Source organism: Microplitis mediator, chromosome 4, assembly GCF_029852145.1.
Source record: "Microplitis mediator isolate UGA2020A chromosome 4, iyMicMedi2.1, whole genome shotgun sequence".
In the NCBI taxonomy this organism is placed as follows: Eukaryota; Metazoa; Arthropoda; class Insecta; order Hymenoptera; family Braconidae; genus Microplitis; species Microplitis mediator.
The window spans coordinates 14,773,768-14,800,609 of NC_079972.1; the positions used below are offsets into that span (position 1 = coordinate 14,773,768).

The 26,842-nt window shown below is 32.2% G+C and overlaps 1 protein-coding gene and 1 long non-coding RNA gene across 6 annotated transcripts in view; one reads left to right on the forward strand and one right to left on the reverse strand.

The window, feature by feature from the left end:
* Positions 1–26,278, reverse strand: LOC130667119 (ADAMTS-like protein 4). Of its 2 annotated transcripts, XM_057468595.1 has the most exons (17): positions 25,786–26,278; positions 25,476–25,712; positions 24,566–24,731; positions 7,714–7,789; positions 5,980–6,128; positions 5,108–5,210; positions 4,944–5,046; positions 4,697–4,872; positions 4,230–4,434; positions 3,002–3,305; positions 2,687–2,913; positions 2,192–2,586; positions 1,902–2,075; positions 1,205–1,369; positions 863–1,039; positions 535–694; positions 1–419 (listed from the first exon to the last, which is right to left on the reverse strand). In XM_057468595.1, the coding sequence occupies exons 3-17, from the start codon at positions 24,694–24,696 to the stop codon at positions 304–306; spliced, it is 2,661 nt and encodes an 886-aa protein (XP_057324578.1). In that variant the 5' UTR covers positions 24,697–24,731; positions 25,476–25,712; positions 25,786–26,278; the 3' UTR covers positions 1–303. The 2 variants fall into 2 exon arrangements, with proteins under 2 accessions (XP_057324578.1, XP_057324579.1); XM_057468596.1 differs by lacking the exons at positions 24,566–24,731; positions 25,476–25,712; positions 25,786–26,278 and adding an exon at positions 20,669–20,691.
* The window catches only part of LOC130667121 (uncharacterized), a 40,671-nt gene continuing 15,197 nt past the window's right edge, over positions 1,369–26,842 (forward strand). For 3 of the 4 annotated variants that reach the window (XR_008989803.1, XR_008989802.1, XR_008989801.1), the window contains exons 1-3: positions 1,369–1,562; positions 9,736–9,933; positions 21,873–21,955. This is a non-coding gene — a long non-coding RNA (uncharacterized LOC130667121). Of the gene's footprint in view, positions 1,563–8,274; positions 8,426–9,735; positions 9,934–21,872; positions 21,956–26,842 lie in introns of those variants that run through there. The other variant, XR_008989804.1, reaches the window with a different exon arrangement.

A 26,842-nucleotide genomic window follows, 5' to 3' on the forward strand; every position in this document is an offset into this window, starting at 1 on the left:
TTGACATGCAAAATGATGTTTTTTTATTGAGTTATCGTTTCTATTTGTACGAAAATTTTGACTATACAATAAAATTATTTATAACTTTCACAGAGCGATACATTTATTGTTATTGTTGTTGTAATAATTAATAACACAAGCATCACTTTCGGAGTTAAAAAATAAAAATAAAACGAGGAAGAAATACTTTTGTATAGATTACACTCGATGTTGATCGATACCCGATACCGGCTTCAGACTTGATAATAAAACCGTCCCTTCTGACTGAAGATTAACACTCTGCTTAAACCAGTAGCTCGGAAACTAATTGCGACAACCGCAACAAGAGTGCTTGTAGTACTTAACGCGGCAGAGACCAGCTTTGACTACCAGCATGCAGTTCGGATACTTATCAACGCACTCGTTAGCAAGATGTACTTCTGTGAACGTAAAGACCATTAAAAATTATTAATAACAGTAATAATTATTTATAGTTACGACTACACGTAACCGCAACTTAGCGCTTAATTTAAGTACTCGTGTACTCGAACTCACTTTTCGGAGTTTTATTAGAGATAACATCCTTGCAGGTATGAACATTGCAAGCCCTCCGGTTCTCTGGCTTTGTTTTTCCGTCGCAGGACGAGTTAGCGCTCCCCTCATCCAGACACCTCACGATGCGTTCTTGCGTGCCACCGCCACAGGAAACCGAGCACTGGAATAAACCATAGAGGAAGAGATGAGAATAAGTCAAATAATTTAAAAAATTGTTAGATATTACACGGGAGATAATGATAGTGATAAACCCGATGCTGATGAAGACAGGTAGCGGTGATCTGAAATGGGACGGATTTGTTATTATACTGAGTATCCCGAAAATTACCATGTTCCAATCGGACGTGAACCACTCGGGTGGGCACTTAGGCATGCGGCAAACTTGCTCTCCAGGCGGCCTCGTTGAGCTGCAATTACTTTCGGTGAGTATCTTTGATTCACCGGACGAGTTCCCAATGCAAATCACCTCTCGTCGGGCAATACCTTCACCACATGCTACAGAACACTGTAAATTATTTTATTTATTTCATTTACTCACTCTACAACTGTTATTATTTCAGATTTAATTCATATTTTATTTATATGACGGGATGTATGTATTGATGGATGTGTAAATGTGTGCGTGGAAACAGTGAGTGTACTGACGACATTAACTAATGATGATGCTTACCGACGACCACGGTCCAGTGAACCAACGTGCATCACAACTCCTAGTTGCATTAACTGAGCACCGCCTCTCTGTCGCCGGTCTCTTCGTGGAATCGCAAAATAATTCGCTTATACCGCCGCAGGCAATGCGCCTCGTCTCCATCTCACGCTCACATTCTAAAGGACACTGAGAGAAATAATTTATAGTTGAAGGAAAGTACGTGTAATTTTCCTTACAAGACGTTACAACTTTCAATACATATTTATCGAGATATCCCAGGCATTAAAAGTAAAACAATTACACGGCAACAATATATTAAAACGAGAAAATATATATTCATGACTGCAAGATGTTCAAGAGTTATCAAACAACGACCAAGGTGACTATTTAATTAAGATATCCGTTCTTTCTTATTTATATTTGCACGTAAAATATTATATTTCTTATACATCAATAAGACGTTGTTTGCTCAGTGATGTTTTATCATGAGCATGTACAACGTCATCGACGTAAAAAGGGTCCGTTTTACCGCCACGCGACCGTTTTAAACTTTTTGTCTCTCCTTCCTCGCTCGTACTTAAACAAAAAATTTACTTAAAGATGACAAACTGACTGGTGCGCATTAATCACACCCTCCAGGAAAAGCTCTCGAGCTCTCGAGCATCTAAGTTACCCGGGGGCTTAAATGTTAAAAGTAATTATACTGAGAGTTCTTCACCTTCGAAGACCACTCAGTGTAGAGCCACACGGACTCGTGCTGTGGGTGAGTAGTTTCACATGATGCCTCGCAGGCTCTCTCATCAATTGGCCGGGCTGATGCTGGACAAGGCTCTCCACTGGTTATACAGACAACTGTCCTGTTCATGGAACCTCTGCCGCACGTTGAAGAGCACTAGAAAAACATAACCGACAACTCCATTACCGTCTAATAGTCACCGTTCAAATATTGAATATTAAATATTAAATATTATTATTTTATTTAAATAATAATAATATATAAATACTTGCCGGAGTCCAGGGACCGACTTGCCATCGGCCAGGGATGCCTGCTGACACATGCAGAGTCTCCATTTGTCGTACTTGCGGGATATTTGGACACGGAGGTCCCGTGCATGTGCCAACGGTGCTCAAGTCCGGTGGCTGCGAGCACGCGCCCGCGGCTACACGCATAGTTAGCTTTGAATTTAAATCCTGAACGCATTCAAGTCGTCGAGTTTTCACTCCAGTCCCGCAACTCGTCGAGCACTCGGACCACGCGTCCGCTCTCCATCGCGGGGGACACGGCTGATCGTTGCACTGCAGTGCCGGCGGTGCCGGAGGCTGGGAAAACTTTCTACATCTACGATCCGGTACCACGTTATCTCTATCTTCTCTCACGCACTTTACTATCGTGCTCTGTACCCCTGAAAAAATTTTGATTCGTTTATTTACTCTGCAATTACCCGGCTTTGATGGCTATCCAGTCATTTTATTTTACAAAAATCCATTAATAATCTTACGAACCTCCACCGCAGGTCTTGGAACAAGACGAAAGACCCATCACCTTCCAAGCGAATTTTCTTTTTTTTTTACTCGTCTTGACGTCTGATAGACTAACGTTAACATTAATATTCGGCGCATCACCGGCCATCACAGTCGTCGGTGAGAATTTCATTTCTTCTTTCTTCGGCTTACGTGTCTCTTCCCTCACTTGATTCCGTGATAAATTTACCTCCGGTCGACTCGGAGGTCTGAACAAAATATTTTTTACTTCATAAATCATAACTTACAACCATTGAAAATAAAAAAAAAATAATAATGATTCGTTAGACAATTTACACTTCAACTCGTGGATAAGATTCGGGTATCTCGTTGGCGTATAGTGGCGGCGCAATAACCGCGTTATCTTCAGAATACTCTGGCGCTGGGAGCATATATTTATAGAGTACTCCTGGATTCATTTCGTGATACCATATTTCTAAATTGAGAGATTCATTAAGTGGACCGGTGGCTGTTATACTTTCCATCCGGTTTCTATCACCACGTTGATAAGTAACAATACTTCCTGCGGTCTTGTAAATTCCACTGGGGCTCAATGACCATGGCCCGTTTAGAACGTACGTTCCGTTTTCCAACCTAAGTGCTATTTAAATTTTTTATTTATTTAAAATCCACACTGTAAAAAGAGCGGTGTTAAAAATTGACTCATTTTAACTCCGCCCGGTGTTAAAATAAAATTACACCGGTGTAAGAGGAGTAATTCACCGGTGTTAAAAATACCGGTGTAAAAACGGAGTAATATCGGTGTAAAAGCGGGGTAACCGGTGTAAAAGCGAAGTAATACCAGTGTAAAAGCGGAGTAAGACCGGTGTAAAAGCGGAGTAATATCGGTGTAAAAGCGGGGTAACCGGTGTAAAAGCGGAGTAATACCAGTGTAAAAGCGGAGTAAAACCGGTGTAAAAGCGGAGTAATATCGGTGTAAAAGCGGGGTAACCGGTGTAAAAGCGGAGTAATACCAGTGTAAAAGCGGAGTAAAACCGGAGTAAAAGCGGAGTAACCGGTGTAAAAACGGAGTATTATTGGTGTAAATGCGGGGTAACCGGTGTAAAAGCGGAGTAACCGGTGTAAAAACGGAGTATTATTGGTGTAAATGCGGGGTAACCGGTGTAAAAGCGGAGTAAAAGCGGAGTAACCGGTGTAAAAACGGAGTATTATTGGTGTAAATGCGGGATTAATAAAGAATATTATTTATTAACAAATATAGTGATCGAGTAAGTCAAAATATTCACAAAGTAAAATATTTTAACACCGGAAAAGAATATCTGCACCGGCGGTGGCGTTATTTAAACACCGGTCTAGAATATTTACACCGGCAGCGGCGTTATTTTCACACCGGAGAATTTTTTTTAACACCGGTACAGAATATTTACACCGGCGGCGGCGTTATTTTCACACCGATTTTGGTGTTGAAATTTAACACCGCCAATTTTAACACCTACACCGCTTGGACTTACCCCGGTGATTTTTTACAGTGCACTTAAAACTTAAAAATTATCATAATAATTACCTAAAAAATTACTACTGTGACGTAACTCCGAAATATTAAGCGACATCGCGCCACGTGGAATAGTCGTGACTGGCTGGTGACCTTTAGGAAGAATCGGTTCCATAAAAATTCCTTCAAATAACTTGCATCCTCTTCCTTGCCCGCCACAGACGCCGCAGGTGTCCCTGACAGCACCGGAACCAACAACTCCATCGCATCCCACTGACTAACATCAGTAAAAAAAATATTATCTCAGCTATCGTACTTTAGCCAGCACTGAATCTTTACAGAAATATATATGAACATTTTTTTTTATTAATGCATTTTCGCAGGGAAAAAAAATAAGGGATAGCGTGTTAACGAGTCGGGTTCGTAGTGTCGATTGGGTATAATGCATCATGATAGCGGGTCAAATAAACGTGTACTATCGGGTATAAATAAAAAATGAAGCTTGACCATTGAGTAGAATTACAAGGGACTGGTTATACCCTGCATTGTCCAGCGACGCAGAGCCATTGTTCAGTTGTCCGGTCTACTGAGAGCCCCATACTCTTTCCACGTAAGTTAGGACCATCGCACGGTGTGCCATCGATTACCTCAGGCTCCAGGGTCGCATAAAATCGTTGACCTACAGCACGGCAATTTAGCGCACATGGATTCGGAGCTATAAAATAATATCACGTATTATTATTATTAGAATTATAATGATAATTAGTGTGCGTTGATGATATTTACCATTTAAAAATGGCACCCATGCGTGATTTTCCCCTTTATATATTCTGTTATTAAATTTAGCGCACTGTTCAGCACGAAAGTCATCAGCAAGCTCAGAACAATCCTGATAAATAATAAATTTATTTATAAAATAAATACAAAATTAATAATATTATTGATATTACCTGAGTATTGCAAACGTGGTATCGTTTGTAAGTACCGATGCACACCGGTTTTAGACTAGTATTATTAACTTCACCTATAATACTTCTTTTTCTTACGCTATTTCTGCAACAAACAATAAAAAAACCCATTTATTCACCATAAACTCATGACTTTGACGCATAAAATAAAATACCAAAGTCACGGTTTTGTTTCTAAAGCAACAGCTTATCGCTCTAGTCGGAAAGGAAAAGGCGTAACAGTGAATTAACGACGACGCCATCGGCTCCGTTCGAGAATGAAAAAAAAAAAATTTAAAAACATTCTCTCGCAGCAAAGAGAAATAGAGTTAACTCGAGTTAATCCAGAAAACTACACTCTTTAAACACTTTAAAGTACAATCTAGCTTTACGTATACATTTATATATTTATGTTACACTTATATCTAGAGAAGCACTTGTTGATGATCCTATAAAAGTAATCGGCCTTATGTAACGCTAGGTACCAATCGCGGAGCCGCGGTAAAAAAATTGTTTTAAAAATAATAATAAATATGTTGGCGCCTGTGTCATTAAATCCAACACGACTACGACGTATTGGATTTTTTTTTTTTTTTCCGCTAGAAGAAAATATCTCTAGCACTTGGGTAATGGAGTAATACTACTTGAAGAAGCTCAATGCGCCAAGTGTATCATTTTAAACTACTTCCTCCATCAGTTCTCCTCAATTATTTTTTATTGGCTCTTACTCATCTCAGCTATTTTACTTTTTATATTTTTTACTGAAAAAACTAATGCTAAGACTAAGACTATTATGCTGTGGCTACCAGCAGCTTCAGTGCAACAAATAGATCATTTTATTATTATATGTATATTTATATATATATATATAATACCGAAGAACACATTGCCGTGCTTGAGACTGGACCCCAGTACCACAAGACCTCGAGCATTCGCTCCAAGAGCTCCATGGACCCCAGCTTCCTCTCACACGATTGTCCCTACCGAATCCATACTGCGTCCTCTCTTGCAGCATGTGGTATACCTATGGAAATTTCATTATTACATATTATGGTTTCGGTATAAATATTTGTTAAATATAAGAATTTTTGTGAATAAATTCAATGTAGGGTAGAAGTACGTTTTTGGCCACTTGGAAATTTTAAATGAATTCATTTGTAAAGTCGGCAATGACGTTATTAATTTTTTGAATGTGTTCGAAGATACTTTTATCACACTATTAGAATAGAATTTTTTTTTAAGAAGTTTTCGTTAATTAAAATAAAGTATGAAATGTCCAAAAATGGAGCAGTGGCCACAAATGGTACTTCTACTCTGTGTAACAGAAAAGAACAGAAAAAATAATGGCAGTTAAGTCCGGGAATAAGATTAATAATAATAATAATAATGTCGATGGAACATCGCAACATTTAAACCAACAAATAATAACAGTAGGGGAGGGAGGGGCAAAAGGGGGTACTTAAGGAAATACCAAGTTTTTGAGGACTCAAATACGCTAAATCTTTTTTTTTTAATGATATTCAAAGTAAATAGAAGAAATTTTTAGTTACCGTTAAAAAAAAAAAAAAATTTCATTTTTGCGGACACAGTGGGGTACCCTCAAAAAAGTAAAAAAAAAAAATTCTGGATTTTAAACGAATGAGATTAAGTTGAATTTGTTTGTAAGTAATTTACATGAAGAAAAATTATATTTTACATGTTTATTGGATACAGAAGAAGAAAAAAAATTTTTAATAGTTTTTATCACAAAACAAACGTCATTAATATTTTTCAACTGACAATTTATTTTTGAAAAAGTTTACCAAAAAAAATTCAAAGTAACGCTTAATTATATTTACAGAAGTAATTTTGGAATATTTAAAAACCATTCAAAATATAAAATTTTTTTTATCAAATTTTGGGGGTACCCTGTTTTGCCTACCCTATCCCCTTTTGCCCTACCCCCCTCTTCCCCTAATAATAATAATAATAATAATAATAATAATAATAATAATTAAGCATTGGAGCATTCAAACAACCCCCTAAAAATTTAAACAAACAAATAATAATGATGATGATTAATAATAATAATAATAATAATAATAATAATAATAATAATGGTAAAAATAATGATGAAGCATCGGAGCATTTAAACAACCCCCTAAACACTTAAACAAACAAATAATAATGATAATAATAATAATAATAATAATTAAGCATTGGAGCATTCAAACAATTCCCTAAACATTTAAACAAACAAATAATAATGATGATGATTAATAATAATAATAATAATAATAATAATAATAATAATAATAATAATAATATTAATAATATTAATAATAATAATAATAATAATAATAATAATGATAAAGTATCGGAGCATTTAAACAACCCCCTAAACACTTAAACAAACAAATAATAACGATAATAATAATAATAATAATAATAATAATAATAATAATAATAATAATAATAATAATAATAATAATAATAATAATAATAATAACTTAAAACAGTTGACGCAATATCAAAAGACCTGAGTTCGATTCCCGGACTAAACCACTATTATTTTTTCCTCTCTATTATATACATTTAATTTATTTACAAATAATAATAATAATAATTACCTCTATTGGATATTTTTCTGGTACATAAGTATGAACTAACGATGCCGTTGATAGTATAATCAGTAGCAGTATACATCTGCAATAAATAACATCATAATTATCGTTTAATAAATTAACTTTTATATGTGTACATATTTATTCAGTGTTATATATAAATATATATATATACATTTAAATGATGTTATACTAACGACTAATGTTATGCTAATATTAATATTAATATCAATATCAAGTGACGCAAACTGTGCCACTGAACACTAATAATGTTTAACTTGTTACGGCTTCTTGGAAAAAGCTTAATTAATCATAACTCATAACTATTCGTTACATATAAATAGTCGAGTATATATTTTAAATGTTTGTTTATATAAATTATTATTAAGTGTAAGCTAATCGATGCAGTATCTACAATCATATATTTTTCCTCGTGTTCTAAATAATTATTCAGCTCGCAAATATTGCGACGGATTTTCTGATAAATGTCGAGAAATTATTTTATATTAACAAAAAAATATGTTAATTAAATTAATGGGCTTTTGATTAAGCGAACGGAAGGGAAAAGTGATGTAATTAAATTTGAAAAAAGGAGATAGAAAAAATTTAATTGATCAATTCCTTCGTGGTAAGACTTCGCGCACACAAGAGTATCGTTGTTTAGTCTTAGGACTTATTAATAGATGAGTTCGTGCAATGAATCTATCGATCTGTTGAGGTAAAAACTGACCGCAGAAATTTAAAAAAAAATTCTAATTTAATTTAATTTAATTTGACACGAGTTATTAATTGGCTCTGGTCGTTGATAAATTTATTGGGCGTGAAAAAAAAATTACCACGGTCGCAGATTATTTTCGATAGTCGAGAAAGTTTTAAAATAGCCAAAGAAGGTCAATTTAAATTTCCTTGACCCTTGTTCGAGTATCTAATCAAACAAAGCTAAGTGGTCATTAGTTGAGTGGCAGTTATAAGAGTGATAATAAGATTAATTAATAACGCGATCAACTAAACCAATGAATTTCGCTCATTAATCTCATACATTTGTGAGGCTCGTTTCTATTATTGCCCTGGAATTCAAAGAATTCATCCTTCTATTTCTTATTAACTTTTTTATCTTTAAGAATTACTGTGCGTGTGCTGGATAATCTAGTGATTTAAATAATAAGGCGTATAATATATATGTATATATATGAATCACAAATTTATCTAATAATAAAATCAAACGAATGACGAAAAGAAACGTTTTCTCATTGATCTCCCGTCGAGATGATCTTAAATCTCAAAGTGACACTTTTTTATATTTTTTTATTTCTTCATTCATATACATATTTCTCGTATTATAAACTCACCGATTAAATTATACCATAAGTCTTTTTTTCAATGACACGTGATATTCATATACCTACATATGTATATCTATATATATTTACTCGCACAACCATCAATCAAAGTGAATAATTTAATACATTAATTTATAATTTAAAATAATATACTAACATATATTATTATATTATTATAATAATATAAATTATCCGCATCATCATATTTTTTATTATTCTCGCTGGTGGGTCGAGTCATTCACCCCCAGCAATATTTTCTTCCCTCTTGATAACTTTTTTTTCTTTTACATAAAACGCGTCACTCGATCTCTTGGCACATGTATAAAATTTAAAGAACCGTATATCCGAAAAACCCTAAGCCCATAGACTAGATTTTGGCTGCCCGGCTATTGGATTTCGCACATCGAAGGGTGGTCTTGGCTCCACTCGTGCGTGCAACTAACAAGTATCTTATTTTTTATTTCCATCCGGTTTTTCTTCTTCTCGTATCGTTAATATCCATTTCTCAACGCAAAAACATTTACACACTACATACTTTTTTTTTATACAATACGCTGGTGTTCCCTTTATACAAAACAACATATTTAATATTCATACATAATTTATATTTATTATTAATAGTAATTGCATACTCCAATAATTTATTTAAAGTATTTGCTTAAAATATTTCATATTTTTATTTCTTCAGTCATAAGCCGGAGCCGCTATCTCGCGTGATCAACAATCACCGGACAATTGACGTCTTTATCCGCGGGTATATTCATTGAGGAGCCTGTTCCCAGCCAAGTTAGTAAGACGAATTAACGCTCCTGAGATTTACCATCGACAGCTTTCGCTCTCGAACTCATGCATACTCATATATCCATATACATACAAGTCTGCTGAGGTACGTATATATATGTATTTTTTTTATTATTAATTCCTTATAAGATCTGATGCAATCATGATCCATAATTTAACGCCCTCGATAACCATCTCCGCGAGTCGTAGCTCAAAGCCCACCCGAGGAGACATTTCTTTTTATCTCTTTCTTCTTCATCTTCTTCCATCTACTTCTTTATTTTTAATACTCGTCTCATATCATCTTTTTCTCGGGTAAAATGACTTGTCACTCGTCGACCGGCCCAAAGAACAACTACTGTACCATATAGAGTATAGTACAAGAGTAAGTGTATATATATATATATATATAAGAATCAGAGCAAGTGGCAGATGGCGAGAGGCTGCTGAAAAAGATACAGGAGTTACATTTCATTCGCGCTTCCTGTCAAATTTGCAATGAAAGCCACAGCTAAAGCCAATGCCTAGTAAAAAAAAAAACTCGGCATCCCAAGTTGATGTCATGTTAAATTTTTGTCGTACGATACGCAACGCCACGTGGACACGTGTGTTTTTTATTCATATCATCTTTATTACTCATTTTGCTTTGCTCCTCTTTATTAAAATAATAATAATAATAAAAACTTCAATCCATACGTCAAAGAGACAAGAGTGAATGTACGGTATGTGAACGATATGCCACAAAGAAGCTTGTTGTTCCGCCTTCAATTACAAATTTAAAGACCTCCTACAGTTAGACAGAAAATATTTTTTAAATTCACCGCGAAAATTCCTCCCGCAAAAAAATTAAATTAAACAGAATGAATTTTTTCAACCACAGAAATTCTTACGGAAGTAAACAAAAAGAGACGGCAACAATAGTATTAATAAACCAAAAATAAACGATAAAAAAAATCTGGGCCAATCGAATATGGGAATAACAAGCGTCCGGTCGATTAATCGAAACGATTGACCGTAACGATGGAAAAAGAACGTCCCTCCCATATACCGACGAAAGTTGATGTTACATTTCAACCGGAAGTAAATACGCATCTATATATTATGTATCACATCCTTTGGCTTCTATGCCCATATGCTTCATCTTCTTCTTCTTCTTCTTCTTCTTTTTCTTCTTTTTCTCGTTCTGCTTCTTCTCCTACTCGAAGTTATTCTAAAGCGAGCAAAACAATCTAAATCTCAAAGCAAACAGCTCGCTCAGCTTTTATAAAACTTATTTCCTTCCCTTGATCGTGTATGCGTATGTTAATCTTCTTTACTATCCGCATGTTATCGTAAGTCGTTAACTAATTGCTGGAGCCGGAATGTCGAGTAATCGTTGGAGCGTGCAACGGTGTCATCAGCCATTATAGTAACCCAGCTTTTAAATTTACGTCTGAGAATGCACCTCTACTATACTGTTGTTGTAATCTCTGTATTTCTATAAATATTTAATCACTTTTTAATTTCTTACACTTAAAAATATAAGCTAAGATCCTTCTAAACATATACATATATTACTTATACATAAACGGTTTTTTATTTTAAAAAAACAGAATTTATTAAGACGTTGATGTACAAACGCCTCGGAAGAAAAATATAAAAAATATCTCGGGAAGCAACACAATGAATAAAAAATAAAAATAAAAAAAATATATATACATATTTTAAAAGATTTCAAGCAATTGCGTCATATTTAAGGTTTCCGGAATTTAAAAAATATAAATTGTGGCCTGGCCTGATTGCAGCTCTCGAGTACCACAAACAATATTCCCCTCTCGACTTTCGCTTGGTCATAAATTTAACGATAAGAGCAGTGTCGGCGCCTTCTTACGCTTCTCGTGTTATCGAAAATGACAGACACATTGACTAAATATACACAACAACATATAAACAAATATATGCTTACATATATGGGGACTAACCCATACGCATTATATATATATAGAAATATAATATATACACTGAACATAATGTATATCGTCGAGCATTGGTACAAGCTTCCTCTCTCGTGTATTACACGCGTCTTCTCGCCCAACGAATCGTCAGTCAATGAGCTCTATGTATAACTCATCATCGTCAACATCAATATCGTAAATGTGTGGATGTATCTCGCCAATGTGTGCCAGACAAGAAAGAAACGCCCATGAAGTGCTGTTGCATGTCATGACCAATTTCATCTTGTGCTGCTGATAACTCAAATTTCGCTATTTACAATTTTATTATAATATATTTTACTCACTATAATAATTATTATTTGTTAAAAATAATTATTTACTTGGCAAGTAAAATAAGTAAAAAATACAATCAATAAATAATAACTATTACTGTGTAATAATTTGCAAATGCTAATTGCGGCAACGTTGTTTATTTTATTATTAAGTAGCTCTCATGTGCGTGAGAGCATATACACACTCGTCAACTCGCGAAGTAGTCGCGGATAGTACGGCATATAACGAGCTCATTCGTTCGGTTCATCGAACACGTGTAATTGCTTGGCGCTCCAAGCCTCTCAGAAGCTTTACATTCGCACCGTACTGAATACCATCCACCAATAACTACATACATATACAATGTACTTAACTTATATTACATTAACCATTACCATTACGTACACATTTCTGAGATGTTACTTTTATCTAAATGATAACTACTTAATGCTTGTTTATTTTTTTAAAAAAATAAATAAAAATAAAATGAGCGATTGAGGTGTGCAGTTTTGGATTTTCCAACATTTTTTTAAAATTGTGGAGGGTTTTGTGAAAATGTCCTGAAGGCTTAAATAAGATAATTACGACTGTGGACATTTTTGCCGCAATTTTTACGATCAATCCAGAGACACAGCACACGAAAAAAATTATGGCAGCGGTTCCCATAATTTTGTGAAATTTTTTCCTATACCATCATAGGAATTACGACCATAAATTATGGGAGCGGTTCCTATAATTATAGGAATGTTTCCCATAATTATAGGAATAGTTCCTATAATTATAGGAATGGTTCCTATCATTTATAGGAATACTTTCTATAGTATTATGGGAATCATTCCCATAATATTATGGGAATAGTTCCCATACTATTATAGGAAGCATTCCTATAATATTATGGGAATGGTTCCCATATTATCATGAAAAAATCAATCTAAAGAAGTGTGGTAATCACTTCTACAATACACAGAAATATTATTAAACATAAAAACAAAAATTCAAACATTGAAAAAAAAATCGTATTTGGCAAAAAAACATTAAAATTTTTAACAAGAATTTTTTGTCAGCACAAAACATTCAAGAAAATTCAAATTTTGGGAAATTTCTACACTATTGTGCAAAGAAAAAAATTTTATGATATTATAGGGATGGTTCCCATAACATTATGGGAATAGTTCCCATAATATTATAGGAATAGTTCCTATACCAATATGGGAACCATTCCCATAATAGTATGGGAACTATTCTCATACTATTATGGGGATGGTTCCCATAATATATGGGAACCATTCCTATAGTAGTATAGGTACTATTCCCATACCATTATGGGAACCATTCCCATAATGCATAGGAAAACTTCCCATAATTTTCTTTCCGTGCAGTTTATCTCTATTATTCTTTTAACGCGAAAACAAACGTATACTATAACGACGGAAAAAAGTCGCTTAGAGTGAGGGAAAACATTGTCTGAGTAAAATGAAACATATGAAAGGGGAAGTCATCAGAGTTAGACAGTCGCGGTGAAGTAGTTCGGTGCTCGCCACGAGATGGCGGACAACCCTCTGCGTGTCCCTGGTAAGATACAAATTTCAGAAGTGTTATAGTCCATAACTGGTACAAATTATCTCGATATGCGTGTCTCTGCTCCGACATTTAATGGCTTCAAATGTCAGAATGACTTTTGCTCTAGCATTATTAATGTAATCTACTCTTCATGCAGAAAAATTTCAAGTTATCTTAAATGAAAATAATATTTTCTAATCCGACAGCGTGTCGAATTCTGAGTTCTTCAATCTTAGCATCGTGTTGAATTTTGAATTTTCTAAACTCAGTACGGACTTCATTGACTTGGGCATCGAATCGAATTGGAAGATGGTCGACTGCCTCTTCAGGTTAAAGGTTGTTGATCTCAACACGAACCTTAGTACGGGCTTCCTTGGCTTTAGCATGGGCTGAATTTAATTTAAAGAAAGTGAATTGGCGTTGTGTTATGATGAATACTTGTTGAATTAAATATTATAATTAATTTGAAATATTAGTTATTTTTCGACAAACTGACAAAAATTTAGTATCAGCTTCAGATTGAACGTTTAAAAATTTTTTAATCTATTTACATTCGTAATTAGCGTTTAAATCTCCTTGACCCTTTTGGTCACGGAAGACTACGTCCTGTTTCAGCATCTATTTTTTTTCCATGCACTCTTTACCTTCGCAACCACAAGTATATTTTTTATTGCTGTCTTACTAATAAAGTAACGTAATAACATTTAAACAGTGTGTCGAAAAAGTAATTGGGCAATAATAATACACAAAGACACACAATTATCATCCCCTGCATAATGACTCTGGTGTGTGAGAGTAAATAATATTGAGAATAAGAAGGGACATCATTATTCATTGTGAAGAGTTGCCGAAAGCACGTGCGTCCGTTTACTACTCGTCGTTTTAAATAAAAATAAAATATAAATAAAAAAAGGCGGAATATACCCACCAGCATCATCACCGCAATGACAGAGTGTATTAAAGAGTTAAAAAAACTACCACTCTCAAAGCAATTTGAAACGTCTCTCATTATGCCTGTCACACATCGTGCACTACGAGACATGCACAACATCGCAGACACCATTGTCAAAAATATATATATATACATATATGTTTTTCAAATTTATTACTATTGTTATTGTTAATTTAAACGGCCTTTATAATCGACTATCGTAAAATAAATTATGAAACAAAATTTTTATAACTTCTCTGAACAATAATATTCTACACAATAATTAAAAGTATTAAGGATTTAAATATATATGCTAAATTAGCGAGATAAAAAAATTTCAAACTAAAGAATTGCGTGGGCCTTTCACAAATGCATTCATAATTACAGGTCTCGAAAGTTTATATATGTGGAGATTTTTATTTGAATGAGCCGAGTCAAGTGGACGATTATTAGCTTGTTGGTAGCTTTTATATTTTACCATATATATATTGTATTTAAATAATATAACAAGGAGCACGTCAGATCACATGTCTGACGTCCAGTTCTCTGTTATCTCTTTATGAAATTATCCACCAATCCAACAAACCGAAAAATAAATAAAATAATAAATAAATGCCGCAAGGCACGAGGAGCGAATTAAATATCGATGGACGACTTTCGTCGCGCTACATCTTGAAAAAAAAAAATATATATATATATATAACCGATCAAATGTCCAACGATTTCACCGTTGGTAGAGGCATCAGTAATACGAGCCGTTGTCCAAGTAGCTTCTTGTTATCGCATACTTTGAATTTATTATTCGTAAAGAAGCGGATTTGCCCGTATTGCCGATACGAGTTTGGGCCTTTAAGGCTTTTATACAAAAAGCTTTACTTGCTTATTTGCGCTGTAAAAAATCGAGGCAATTCGGAGTGATTACGGATTTTATTTAAATTCAAATTCACTCCGTCACTCGGAGTTCCAGAATTTTTATAAAAATCACTTTGCATACACTGTAAAAAATTTGCGGAGTGAACGCGGATTAAATCTGGAGTCAATGCGAATTCATTCCCGATTATTTGCGCTGTAAAAAATCGAGTCAATTCAGAGTGATTACAAATTTTATTTGAATTCAAATTCACTCCGTCACTCAGAGTTCCGGAATTTTTATAAAAATTACTTCGCATACTCTGTAAAAAATTTTGGGAGTGAACGCGGATTAAATCTGGAGTCAATGCGAATTCATTCCCGATTTTTTTTAGTGTACGGGGTAAATAGGGAGTTCGTTTTTCCAACGGAACGATTTCGGAGTGATCAGAATGTTATTTAAATCCGATTTCGGAGTTTTATTATTGAAATAAACCCCCCTTTGGAGTAAATTTTACTCCAAGGAATTAAATCAACAGTCATCTGCTCCGAATTTACTCCGAAATTAATTCGCATTTACTGCGCAAATTTTTTACCGGGTAAAACTCAATCTCTATGATATGTATCAAGCTGTTTCTTTTCTTGATCGTCTTATGATTTAATAACTTTTTAAATATCGGTATAGAAATGGGTAAAGCTACAGAGTAACTCGGTAATATTCTAAGAGTGAAGCGCAAGTCTTTTAGTAGATTATTAAATTTTTTAACGATCGATAAATACTAAGATTTTATATGACCAGACATTTATTTACTTTTCCTTGACATTTATATATTTATTCGTACGATAATTAGAGACGTTTATTTAAACATTAATATCGTATTAACGTTAATGTCTATTAGCCAACAGTTGCATGATCACGATCGTTAAATTTAAATATATATGTATAAATATATTTAGTCATTTTAATGGATGAATAAACTTGTGAGTATTCGGCACGCGTACGAATCGGATACTTGATAAAAAAAAATAATCGTCACTTCCGTTTTATTTGGCTAAATAAAATAATGAATCAACAAAAACCAACCATTGTTTCCTAGTGCCACGATAATTTTATATTTTAATCTCACAATTATCTAATAAAATATTTTATACAAATAACAATTCGGCAATTTATGGTGGCAAAAAATTTACTTAATGTAAACTTGCGATATTTATTTATCAAGAGGAAGAAGTCAAATAATAAAACCCCGATGGAAATATAATAATAACATCCGGATTATTATTGAATGGATAAAGTAATTGAGAAAATTCTTAAGGGAATATTTAATATTAGTAACACGCACTGCAACAAAGCCAGATAAATTTTCGCACCAGTGTTTGGCTTTGTTGCCGACGAATCAATTCGCCAAAAGATACAAACAAGTCGCATCTTGTAGCAGTAAATTACTTAGACAAGTGTTTAATATAAAATTTTTCGCCATCTCCTTACTCTTTAAAAATTTTTTCGAATTTTCGGTGTTTTTTTAACAAATCAATTGAAAAAAAAAGAAAACTACAAAAATGCACATGTAGAGAATTTAAAAATCTGCAGGTGCATTTTTTTCAAATATTTTTTTTTTTATAATTTATCGTTTTTTGAAAAATCCAAATATTTTTAGCCGTCAGCTAATTTCAGTATCATAAAAAATTTTTTCGAATTTTCGGTGTTTTTTTAACAAATCAATAAAAAAAACTAAAAAAATGCACATGTAGAAAATTCAAAAATCTACAGGTGCAATTTTTTCAAATAGTTTTTTTTTATAATTTATCGTTTTTTGAAAAATCCAAATATTTTTAGTCGTCAGCTAATTTCAGTATCATAAAAATTTTTTTCGAATTTTCGGTGTTTTTTTAACAAATCAATTAAAAAAAAAGAAAACTAAAAAATGCACATGTAGAAAATTCAAAAATCTACAGGTGCATTTTTTTCAAATATTTTTTTTTTATAATTTATCGTTTTTTGAAAAATCCAAATATTTTTAGTCGTCAGCTAATTTCAGTATCATAAAAAATTTTTTCAAATTTTCGGTGTTTTTTTAACAAATCAATTAAAAAAAAAAATAATAAAAAAATACACATGTAGAGAATTTAAAAATCTACAGGTGTATTTTTTTCAAATATTTTTTTTTTTATAATTGATCGTTTTTTAAAAAATCCAAATATTTTTAGCCGTCAGCTAATTTCAGTGTCATAAAAAATTTCCTTTTTTTTAAACTCCAATGACGGAGTGAATTCGCATTGAAAAAAAAATCCGTTTTCAGTCGAAATTAACTCCAAATTTTTTACAGTGTAGTTTAAGACAACTGTATAAAAGTACATTAGTAACTATTTAAGTTGTATTGCTCGTATTCTGTTTCGTATCATACGCACGACTGCACGTCGAGGCCAATCTCATCATCTCTCGTTCATCTTTTTCATTTACTCTTTGTTCTTATACTGATTCTAATACTTTTTCTTTTACATATTCGTCATCCTAATCATTATCATCATCATCATCATCATCATAATCATCATCTAGCGTCAGAGGCGAACAATACGATTAATAAATGGGAATGACCACGCCCTTATGACCCATAAAGAAACTGCGGTGAGACATAAAGTATCGGTAATCATATACAGTATTATGATTATTGTTAAATAATCATATCCGATTAAAATTTATTAATAAACATACATTTTTATCGTAATATTAAGTATAAACTTCCTGAATTATATCTTAAGAGCCTTAATTTATATTTTTCCCATCTGTTGTTATTTTACGGCTTATTTAAGACAACGGGTTTAATAAAAAAGTTACTATTTGAATTAAATTGAACAGCAATTGTGTTCAATTACATCGCGGCAAGAGAATCCATTGAATTGTTGAAAGAATAAACTACGCGATCATGTTTATATTCATGTTGATGATTATGATGATGAGCTTTTAAACTTGACACTGAGTAAACTTGTACAAAGTCAAAGTCCTATTACATTACTGTGTGTCGCAGTACATTGTAGTATGTCATATAAATGATTTTATTTAGCAAGAAGGCCATACGCGTAAACATACATATATATATATAATATAAAGTACTGATATGAAGACCCCGGTCGAGTGCGTTTGCACGCAAGCGTGGACAATAATCGTAAACGCAAAGTTGAGACAGAAATAAATTATAAGTATTTATAAGGACATTATATTTATTGTGTAATGTCTATTAAATTATCAAGATCCCTAAATAAAAGAAGAGTATCTTGAGTCGTGACATATGATCTTAACGATCGATATCACCTTTCCTCGTTCTATGGATAATACTTGTAGCATTTACTTGTAATACAAGTATTAGGAGTTAAACCCTTTGACGCTGGAAAAAATCGGAAGTCAATTTGGATTTTATGTAAATCGTCGGAGCTCCGAAGTTTGAAAAATACTGAGTAAAGCGGACCCTAATAGCACAGTTTACTTTACAAAAGTTTCCCTTAATTTTTCGTCAATTTCGGACTTTTCCGTTTTTGACGACAATTTGTATACTTTGCGATAGAATTTGACGTAAATTTACTTCCTGAATTAGAATACAAATTCACTTTAAATAGTTACAAATTGTCGTCAAAAACGGAAAAGCCCGAAGTTGACGGACTTTTGACGAAAAATTCAAGGAAACTTTTATTCGAATTTTTTTGACAAAGTCCTTTTTTTGGTATAAATAAGACATGCAAATGTTAATTCCGGAACCGGAAAATTTGTGATGCTTTTCCTGTCTTATGTCAATTAAGAAGGCGTTTAGATGACTTATTTAGCCAGTATTTGTAATTTACTTTTTGTCCCCATACGAAAAAAATATATATCCGGGCCAATCTGGAATATGTCGCGTATATGCAACATATATATAAATACATGCCTCACTCTCTAAAACTAAATTAGTGAAAAACCACTAATTACTTGTGAATATTCACTAATCTAAATTGTCCAAAGTATACGACTATGAATTAGTGACTATTCACTTTTTGAATTAGTAAAAAAAACAACATATAGAATTAGTGAAAATTTCACTGATTGAATTAGTCAAAAATGTACTAATTCACTTGTTGACAAGGATTTATTTGGAAAAATATTGTATCGTTGCTAATAATATTGTATCAAAATATTATTATTATTATGATTATTATTTGTAATTGATTATAAAATTTTTTTAGCAACTTGATCGACTAAATTAACAATTAAAATTACTTTCATACGGTAAATATTTATATCATAATTATAACTCATAACCTGAATCTATTGTCAATGATGGTTTTGATTCAGGTTCGGTAAAAAAAGTTGGAGTAAAAATATAAAGCTATTAAAAAATAACAAGATGTATTATTTAGCAACTAAATTAGGTTTTATTTAATTAACTTACTTGAATTAATACTGTTCAGTTGTATTTAAAAATTATCGTAATTAATTTTGCCCTGAATTTGATAATTCAACGATAGAATAAAAAGTCCTTAAGCGAGGCGCCACTAGTAATCATTGTAGAATCCGGAGAATCACTAATGAATTAGTGAATCTAATTCAAAATCACTAATTTTGTAGTGAATTTTAAGATCACTATTTCAATTAGTGAAATTTTCACTTATTTAGTTTTAGAGAGCATATATGCAGGTTTGCCCGGATATATATTTTTTTCGTATGGGTCGTCACTTGTGTCAAGTCTTTTAAGTAGATATTTTTCGGTGACATAAATTTCTTGTCGTTTTGTCAACATGATGCCTTATCGATATGTCAAAAAAAAGTCTAAAATCTTTTAATATTCAAATAAAATCCCCATCAGAGTAAATTTTACTTCAAGGCGATTAAATTAAATTTGTTAATAATGTCAAGTAATTTTTTTTAAATTTCACGGAAAATTTTCAACACATTAAGAATGAAACCTTGTTCATTAACGTCTAAAAAATGATAATTGATTATTAAATATTAAAAATCCGACACTGACACATTTACGCTCATTACCATTATCTTATAAATAAAAGCATAAATAGCCGTAATAAATAAATAATTACTTGAAATAAAATATCAATAGTATTTAAATTGAAGACTAAGTGTTAAATGCAAGCGCCGTTCATTCACATTAATACGTTTTAATATGATATACAAGTAGTAAAGCCTTGACAGTTTACAGAGGCGTAAAGATGCAGATACAAATGTTGTTATATCACAGTTATTCCATCAGCGTACTGATAAACTCTTTCAATACCTTTTCATCATTTATTCTCTTTCTCTATTTATATTTCTCTTATCCTACTTAACATTTTTTCAAATCTTCCTCATTTTTTATTTTATTTATTTTTATTATTAATATATTACTTTAGTCTTCTCTACACTCTACGTTCTCATTCACTCACACTCGTATATATACTAATCCAAGTTAGTTCATAGTCTCACTCGATCATCTTTACACTGTAGCCGCAGTCACGCCCTAGAATAAAAAGAACAACAAGGAGAGGATGCGTCGGCAACCCTTTGGAAAGATCATCGTTCCCTTTTCCTTCTGGGGTCGGCATTTGTAACGCGGGATCAAGGCGAGATATCAAACACCAGGCCTCATTCGCAGAATTAAATCCTGGATGAATTTAATTTAATATATCTATATATATATACATATATATATATATTTTTAAATTATAAATCCATTGTATTGTAACAACTAAACAAAATTATTATTTGTAATAATTTAAAAGCGACTTTAGTATATATTTTTTTATATAAATATAAAAAACGCCTACTCGAGCTAGTGGTTTATTGATGACTGGTAAATTTTGTATTCGCCAAAGTGGTAAATTGCCAGGTTCTCGGGCTTTAAAGACACCAATGACCGATCATCATTATTATTATGATTATCATTATCTTTACTGATGATGGGGCAAACACTAAATCTCTTGGGAGAGAACCGCTCAGTGCAACACGAGTTACACAAGGCGTGAAAAAAAATATTAAGAACAAGACATCATATTTATAATCCAAAAAAAAAAGGGTAATAATAATAATTAATATTTTGTTACAATTACTAAGTAATCTTGGAGTTTTAAAAAGTCCCGGGAAATTTGAACCTCATCCGCGAGATTACTGTCTACTTAAGAGGACAAAGCTTTGTAAAAGTAAGCAAATGTTATTTTGATGGGTCAATTTGATGTAATGCAACAAAGCCAATAATTTTATTGAGTGAGTGTATCGATTACGAATAAAACCTCAGGCTCTCAATGACGTCTCTGCGGGTACTGTGGTACCGTTTTAATACCCTTTAAACAATAATATTTCTCGGTATCGTATTTTTTAGTAAAATAAGTAAGACCGTTACAAATATATTTAATAGGTTACGGCTATTAAATAAATCAACAATAACCCAGACCATACATGTTTTAATTTAATACACAAGATATTATTTAAACGTTTTATTGCAGGTGAGATACACAAACAACCTGGTACAAAGCTCAAGAAAAATATCAGTCGACAGTGTTCAGTGTAATCAAGATAAGTAACCGAGGTGAGTATTTTCTTTATAAACTAATTTGATTATTCACTCACACGCAATCTAATCTACGAGAAACAATAAAAAATTCCACATAAACTAATACTTGAATAAACCAAACCTTAAATAAAAATATATAAATATGTGGAGTTCACAATTCACGTCAGCTGTCAGTATAAACTACAGTACGGATTGCAAAACAAATAATTTACGAATTACGAACGATCAATATGCACAGAAAAAAGGATTTTCTGGAAAAAAAAATTTTACTTGACCTAAAAAATTTTTTTTCGCTGTGAATTTAAAACAAAAAATTTTCTTGAGGCGAAAAAAAATTTTTTAGTGGAAGAAATTGTGTTAATAAATTTTTTTTAGTCCTAAGAAAATTTTTGTATGACGAATTGAACAAAGAAAATTTTTTTGAGGTAAGAAAAAATTTTTTAGTTTGAGAAATTGTGCAAAGAAATTTTTTCTGGCCCTAAGAAATTTTTTGCATGTTGAATTATTAAGCAAAGAAAATTTTCTTGCGATAAAAAAAAATTTTTCAGTTTGAGAAATTGTACAAAGAAAATTTTCTTGAGGTAAAAAAAAATTTTTTAGTTTGAGAAATTGTGCAAAGAAATTTTTTCTGGCCCTAAGAAATTTTTTGCATGATGAATTATCAAGCAAAGAAAATTTTCTTGAGGTAAGAAAAAATTTTTTAGTTTAAAAAATTGTGCAAAGAAATTTTTTCTAGCTCTAAGAAAATTTTTCATCACGGGTATTATGGACAATAAGTTGATTAATTAATAAGAAAAATTAATTTTTCAAACTACATTTCGTCACTTTATTTTTGTAACTTTTTCAAGTTCTCAAATTTTAATCCAATTTACCCATGATACTGAAAGTACCAGACCTCAGACAATTTTGTAATTTCAATTACCGAGTTACCCGTGAGTAAAATACAATTTCAACCATGCGCGAAATTTTTTTCAAAATTTTTGAACTGCAATTCGAAAGGTTTTTTTTTCTATGAATATTTTATCTATTTATTTAAAATAAATTTTTTTCGGTCTGCAACTTCAGTATCGTATTTATCCAGCAAGTTAATATCCATGATAGCAACGTAACCAGGCTAGAGCAACGTACACATACAGCAGGTAAATAAAATATATAATAAATAGAGAAAAGAAAAGAGTTGATCCTCATAACGAGGCTTGGATCGCGATATCGCAAACGTGAGGTCCTCGGCGAGTGATTGACGAGACGTAGAGCGATTACAGTAACGAAGCAATCGAAGCCTGTACCTTTTTTATTTTTACCTCCATCTTATATAGACGAAGTATAAAAATTATTAGTCGCCTAGTATAACATGCATGTAATACACAGTACCTAGTCCACAACAGCGTGTAATATAATAGATTCAATATGGAATGGAGGGCGTAACTTCTAATCACCGGTGGTGAAAAAAATACGGAGGCGAGTCCCAAGTCTTTAAAAGTCTTTCAGCGATCAACTCGCTAACTAACAGCCACTAAAAAAATTTATAGAAGTGAGTTTACTATTAAATAATAGAGAAGATAATTATTTAACGAACTAAAGAGAATAAAGAAAACCCAGGGATTGAGTGTAAAGTAATTTTGCAGCATGGCACAGCCACCGGCGTTGTAGATTCATCAACGCCACCGCATCAACGAGCTGCCTTCTTTATCCGTACGCTATCGCCAACGTTTCATTATCTATCTAAAGGTACTTATCTTTAACATACTTTATTGCTATTCAACGATTTATTCACTCGAGTTTGCTGTTTACTCTATATCTGATTAATTTCCATTTTTTAAAATTACCCTTCATTATAGTTTCACAACTTCGCGCAAAAATACGAGGATTCAAAGCTCAGCGGGCTCTTAATCGCGGATATTATTTCCTTCTCCGAGCTATCGGGAAATCGCGCCGTAAACTGTAGTGTAAATTGTTTTATGGACCGAAAGACGAGAAAAACAGTAGCCAAAGTATCAATATACCCCGTGTACGCGGATATATGTGAGCTATAACAGCAAAATATAACTCGAGTGTTGTATACTGAGGATAAAAATTCGGTCTTGCTCTTGGTCTCGGACTTGGTCGTGTGTTCTTGAGCCCAGAGGAGAGAAGATCCATCGATTCGACGAGTCACGCGAGAGGCGGTCCATTATAAGCCCTATCTCTCGCACGAGTTGCTTAGAATTTTTTATTTTAAATTTATACTTTGTGTTTTTATTTTTGTACCTTTTGGGATAACATCTCTACCGATTGATTCGTCTTTTGTAACCCTGGAGGTCTAGGCGTGTTCAATTTAATTACGGGTAATTAATTGATAAGATTTTTAATTGGTTTCCATTAATAGGTTAACTGTAAATTAATTTATTTATTTAATCTACATTAGCCCGCTGGTAGTGAGTTTGTAAATATATGTATATACATAAATATAAATTGCTTTTTAAATGATTCTGTGGATTATGGATTATGGATATTTTGTTGCGCACTTTAATGCTGGATTTAATATTCAATGGGTGGAAAAATCTCGAGATAGTACATCAGAATAACAAAAAATATATATGTATATATTTTTACGCGTATAAGTAAGCGAAAGTGAAAAGAACTCACCTTATACCGGTGATTGTGAGTTTATACTGAGGTACACCGCATCGTAACTTCCGGCTCGCTAACTCGTTGCTGTGGTTTTCATGGTGACTACAAGGTGATAAATTGTCCTGTGAATCCCGTCGAGTACCCATGGCTATACGTCTCACTTTATATCGTATCGGTTATCCTACAGAGATTGGATTAATATTAACATCTAAATAATCTCCCATTCATACATAATAATAAAAATTATTATTATAAATCGTCCCCTCTGAGTAAATCTCGTAACTGCAAAATTTTTCAAAAAATCCGTCAAAACATCAATTCTGTTAGACGTGTGTTAATGGAAATATTTAAATTCAAAAGTCTCTTGGACATTCTGTTATAATTATTCAAATTTTTGCCGTAATTTTGAAATGAATGGTTCAAATGTTTGATATTCTGGCGAAAATATTGATCTTATAAAAAAAGTTTTTAAACAAAAGTTGTAGGAAATTTAATTTCCAATAAAAAATGTATCTTATGATTTTGTGATACGACCAATATTTTCGCCGTAATTCCAAAATTAAGATTCATAATGAATGATTCAAATTTTTGTTAATTATCAAAATCTTAATTTTGAAATTACGGCTTCCTTATTAATCCTAAGGAAAAATTATAAGAGACATTGTTTTTAGAAAATTGAATTTTGAACAACTTTTATTTGAAAATTTTTTCTATACGACCAGTATTTTTGCCGTAATATCAAAAATTTCACATAATTAATTATTAATTGTCATATTTTTTAATTAAAGAAAAAATCCTGGCCGTACTCATAATTTTGATCATGAAAAAAAAGTAATTACGAAGTTTACTTATAAGGGGGACGATTTTTAATGACAATTTTTGAAACAAAAATAATAATTTTCGAAAACAAAATAAAATTATTCACCAAAATTTTTCATCTTCGGCTCTACTCGTTCTTCACTTCCATTGATATATTATAAATATTATTATTATTTTATTTGAAACTTTTACAAAATGTTTATTATGTATTTAAATAAAATCACTTCACATTAATCACTTATCACTGATTACAAGTCCATTTGATTTATCATAAATCGAGACGTGAGTGCTAATCATGTTTCCAAGTCTAGCCAGTAAACATATATTTATAAAAACAAATATACTAAAAAATAATAAATAATTATTCCGCAAAGTAGAACGATGGGACACGCAAGTTTTTTTAACAAGCTACAAACCTGATGTTTTAATTATCATAAAAATTTAAAAACTATAATTTATTTATTAAAACAACCAATAGAGAAATCGCGAGTTATACGGATACGAGAAAGCAATTATACATTTCATCGTTCAAGTGCACAATTCATTTTAACCAGTTATCAAACCATTTTCTTAAATTTATAACAATAATTAAGTGTCACTGCTTGATCGATTTTATTTAAAGCCGAAAAATTAAGTCAATGTATGAAGCTCTAGGAAAATTTTACAAAACTTTTTTTTTTCTGCACTCGATTTCCGCTCCATCGTTCGGGTTTTAAGGCAATTAATTATTAGTATTTTTTATTTATTATTAATTGTAAATATAAAATTTAAAGTCATAGGACGGCACGTGCGGGACCGGGACCGTGTCGGAAAATAAGCGCGCACGCGAGAGTGCCGGAATGAAGAACGAGAGAGCCGCGTAGTACGACGATCCGTCCTCTAAGGCTACCGCAACAAGAATGATAGTAGTTAGGCGTGGGAGATCAGAGCAATATATATATATATATAGAAATATAAATATATATATATATATATAGTCCTCGGTGTTGTTAGGACGGTCAAAGGCAGAAGGTGGTGCTTTACGTGCTTTTCTTTTCATCCACTAATATAATAATACAAATGCATCATCCACGCTCATATCTCATATACTCATACATTTAAATACAGAAGACATATTTCATTAAATTATCGATTTATATCCCGGTCATTATTTATACTCCAATTGCATCTGGTCCGTTATTACGTAATATGAAAATTCCATCAAGTAAATTTATTATTATTTTTTTTTTTAATTTATCGAACGAAATATTTTTTGTAAGTAAACTGTAAATATGAAATAGAGCGACTTATGTGTGTAATCCATAATCCATTTCCAAGGCTTAGTATGTTTTAACTTAATAACACTTGAATTATTATAAATATAAATATATGTATGTATATATTTTTTATTATTCGAATCTCGGAGAAAGATTTTAGATTTTTATCTGGAAAAATAAAAAGTAGTCCGATGAAGGCATATTTTTTTTTTATGAC

Bases quoted from the DNA above. Each gene is read 5' to 3' on its own strand.
- LOC130667119 (XM_057468595.1), bottom strand. From the start codon at position 24,696: ATGGGTACTCGACGGGATTCACAGGACAATTTATCACCTTGTAGTCAC. The intron at 1,370-1,901 runs GTGAAGAACTCT...TATTTCTCTCAG, and splicing joins ACACTGAGTGGTCTTCGAAG to TGTCCTTTAGAATGTGAGCG. The intron at 1,040-1,204 runs GTAAGCATCATC...AATAATTTACAG, and splicing joins TCACTGGACCGTGGTCGTCG to TGTTCTGTAGCATGTGGTGA.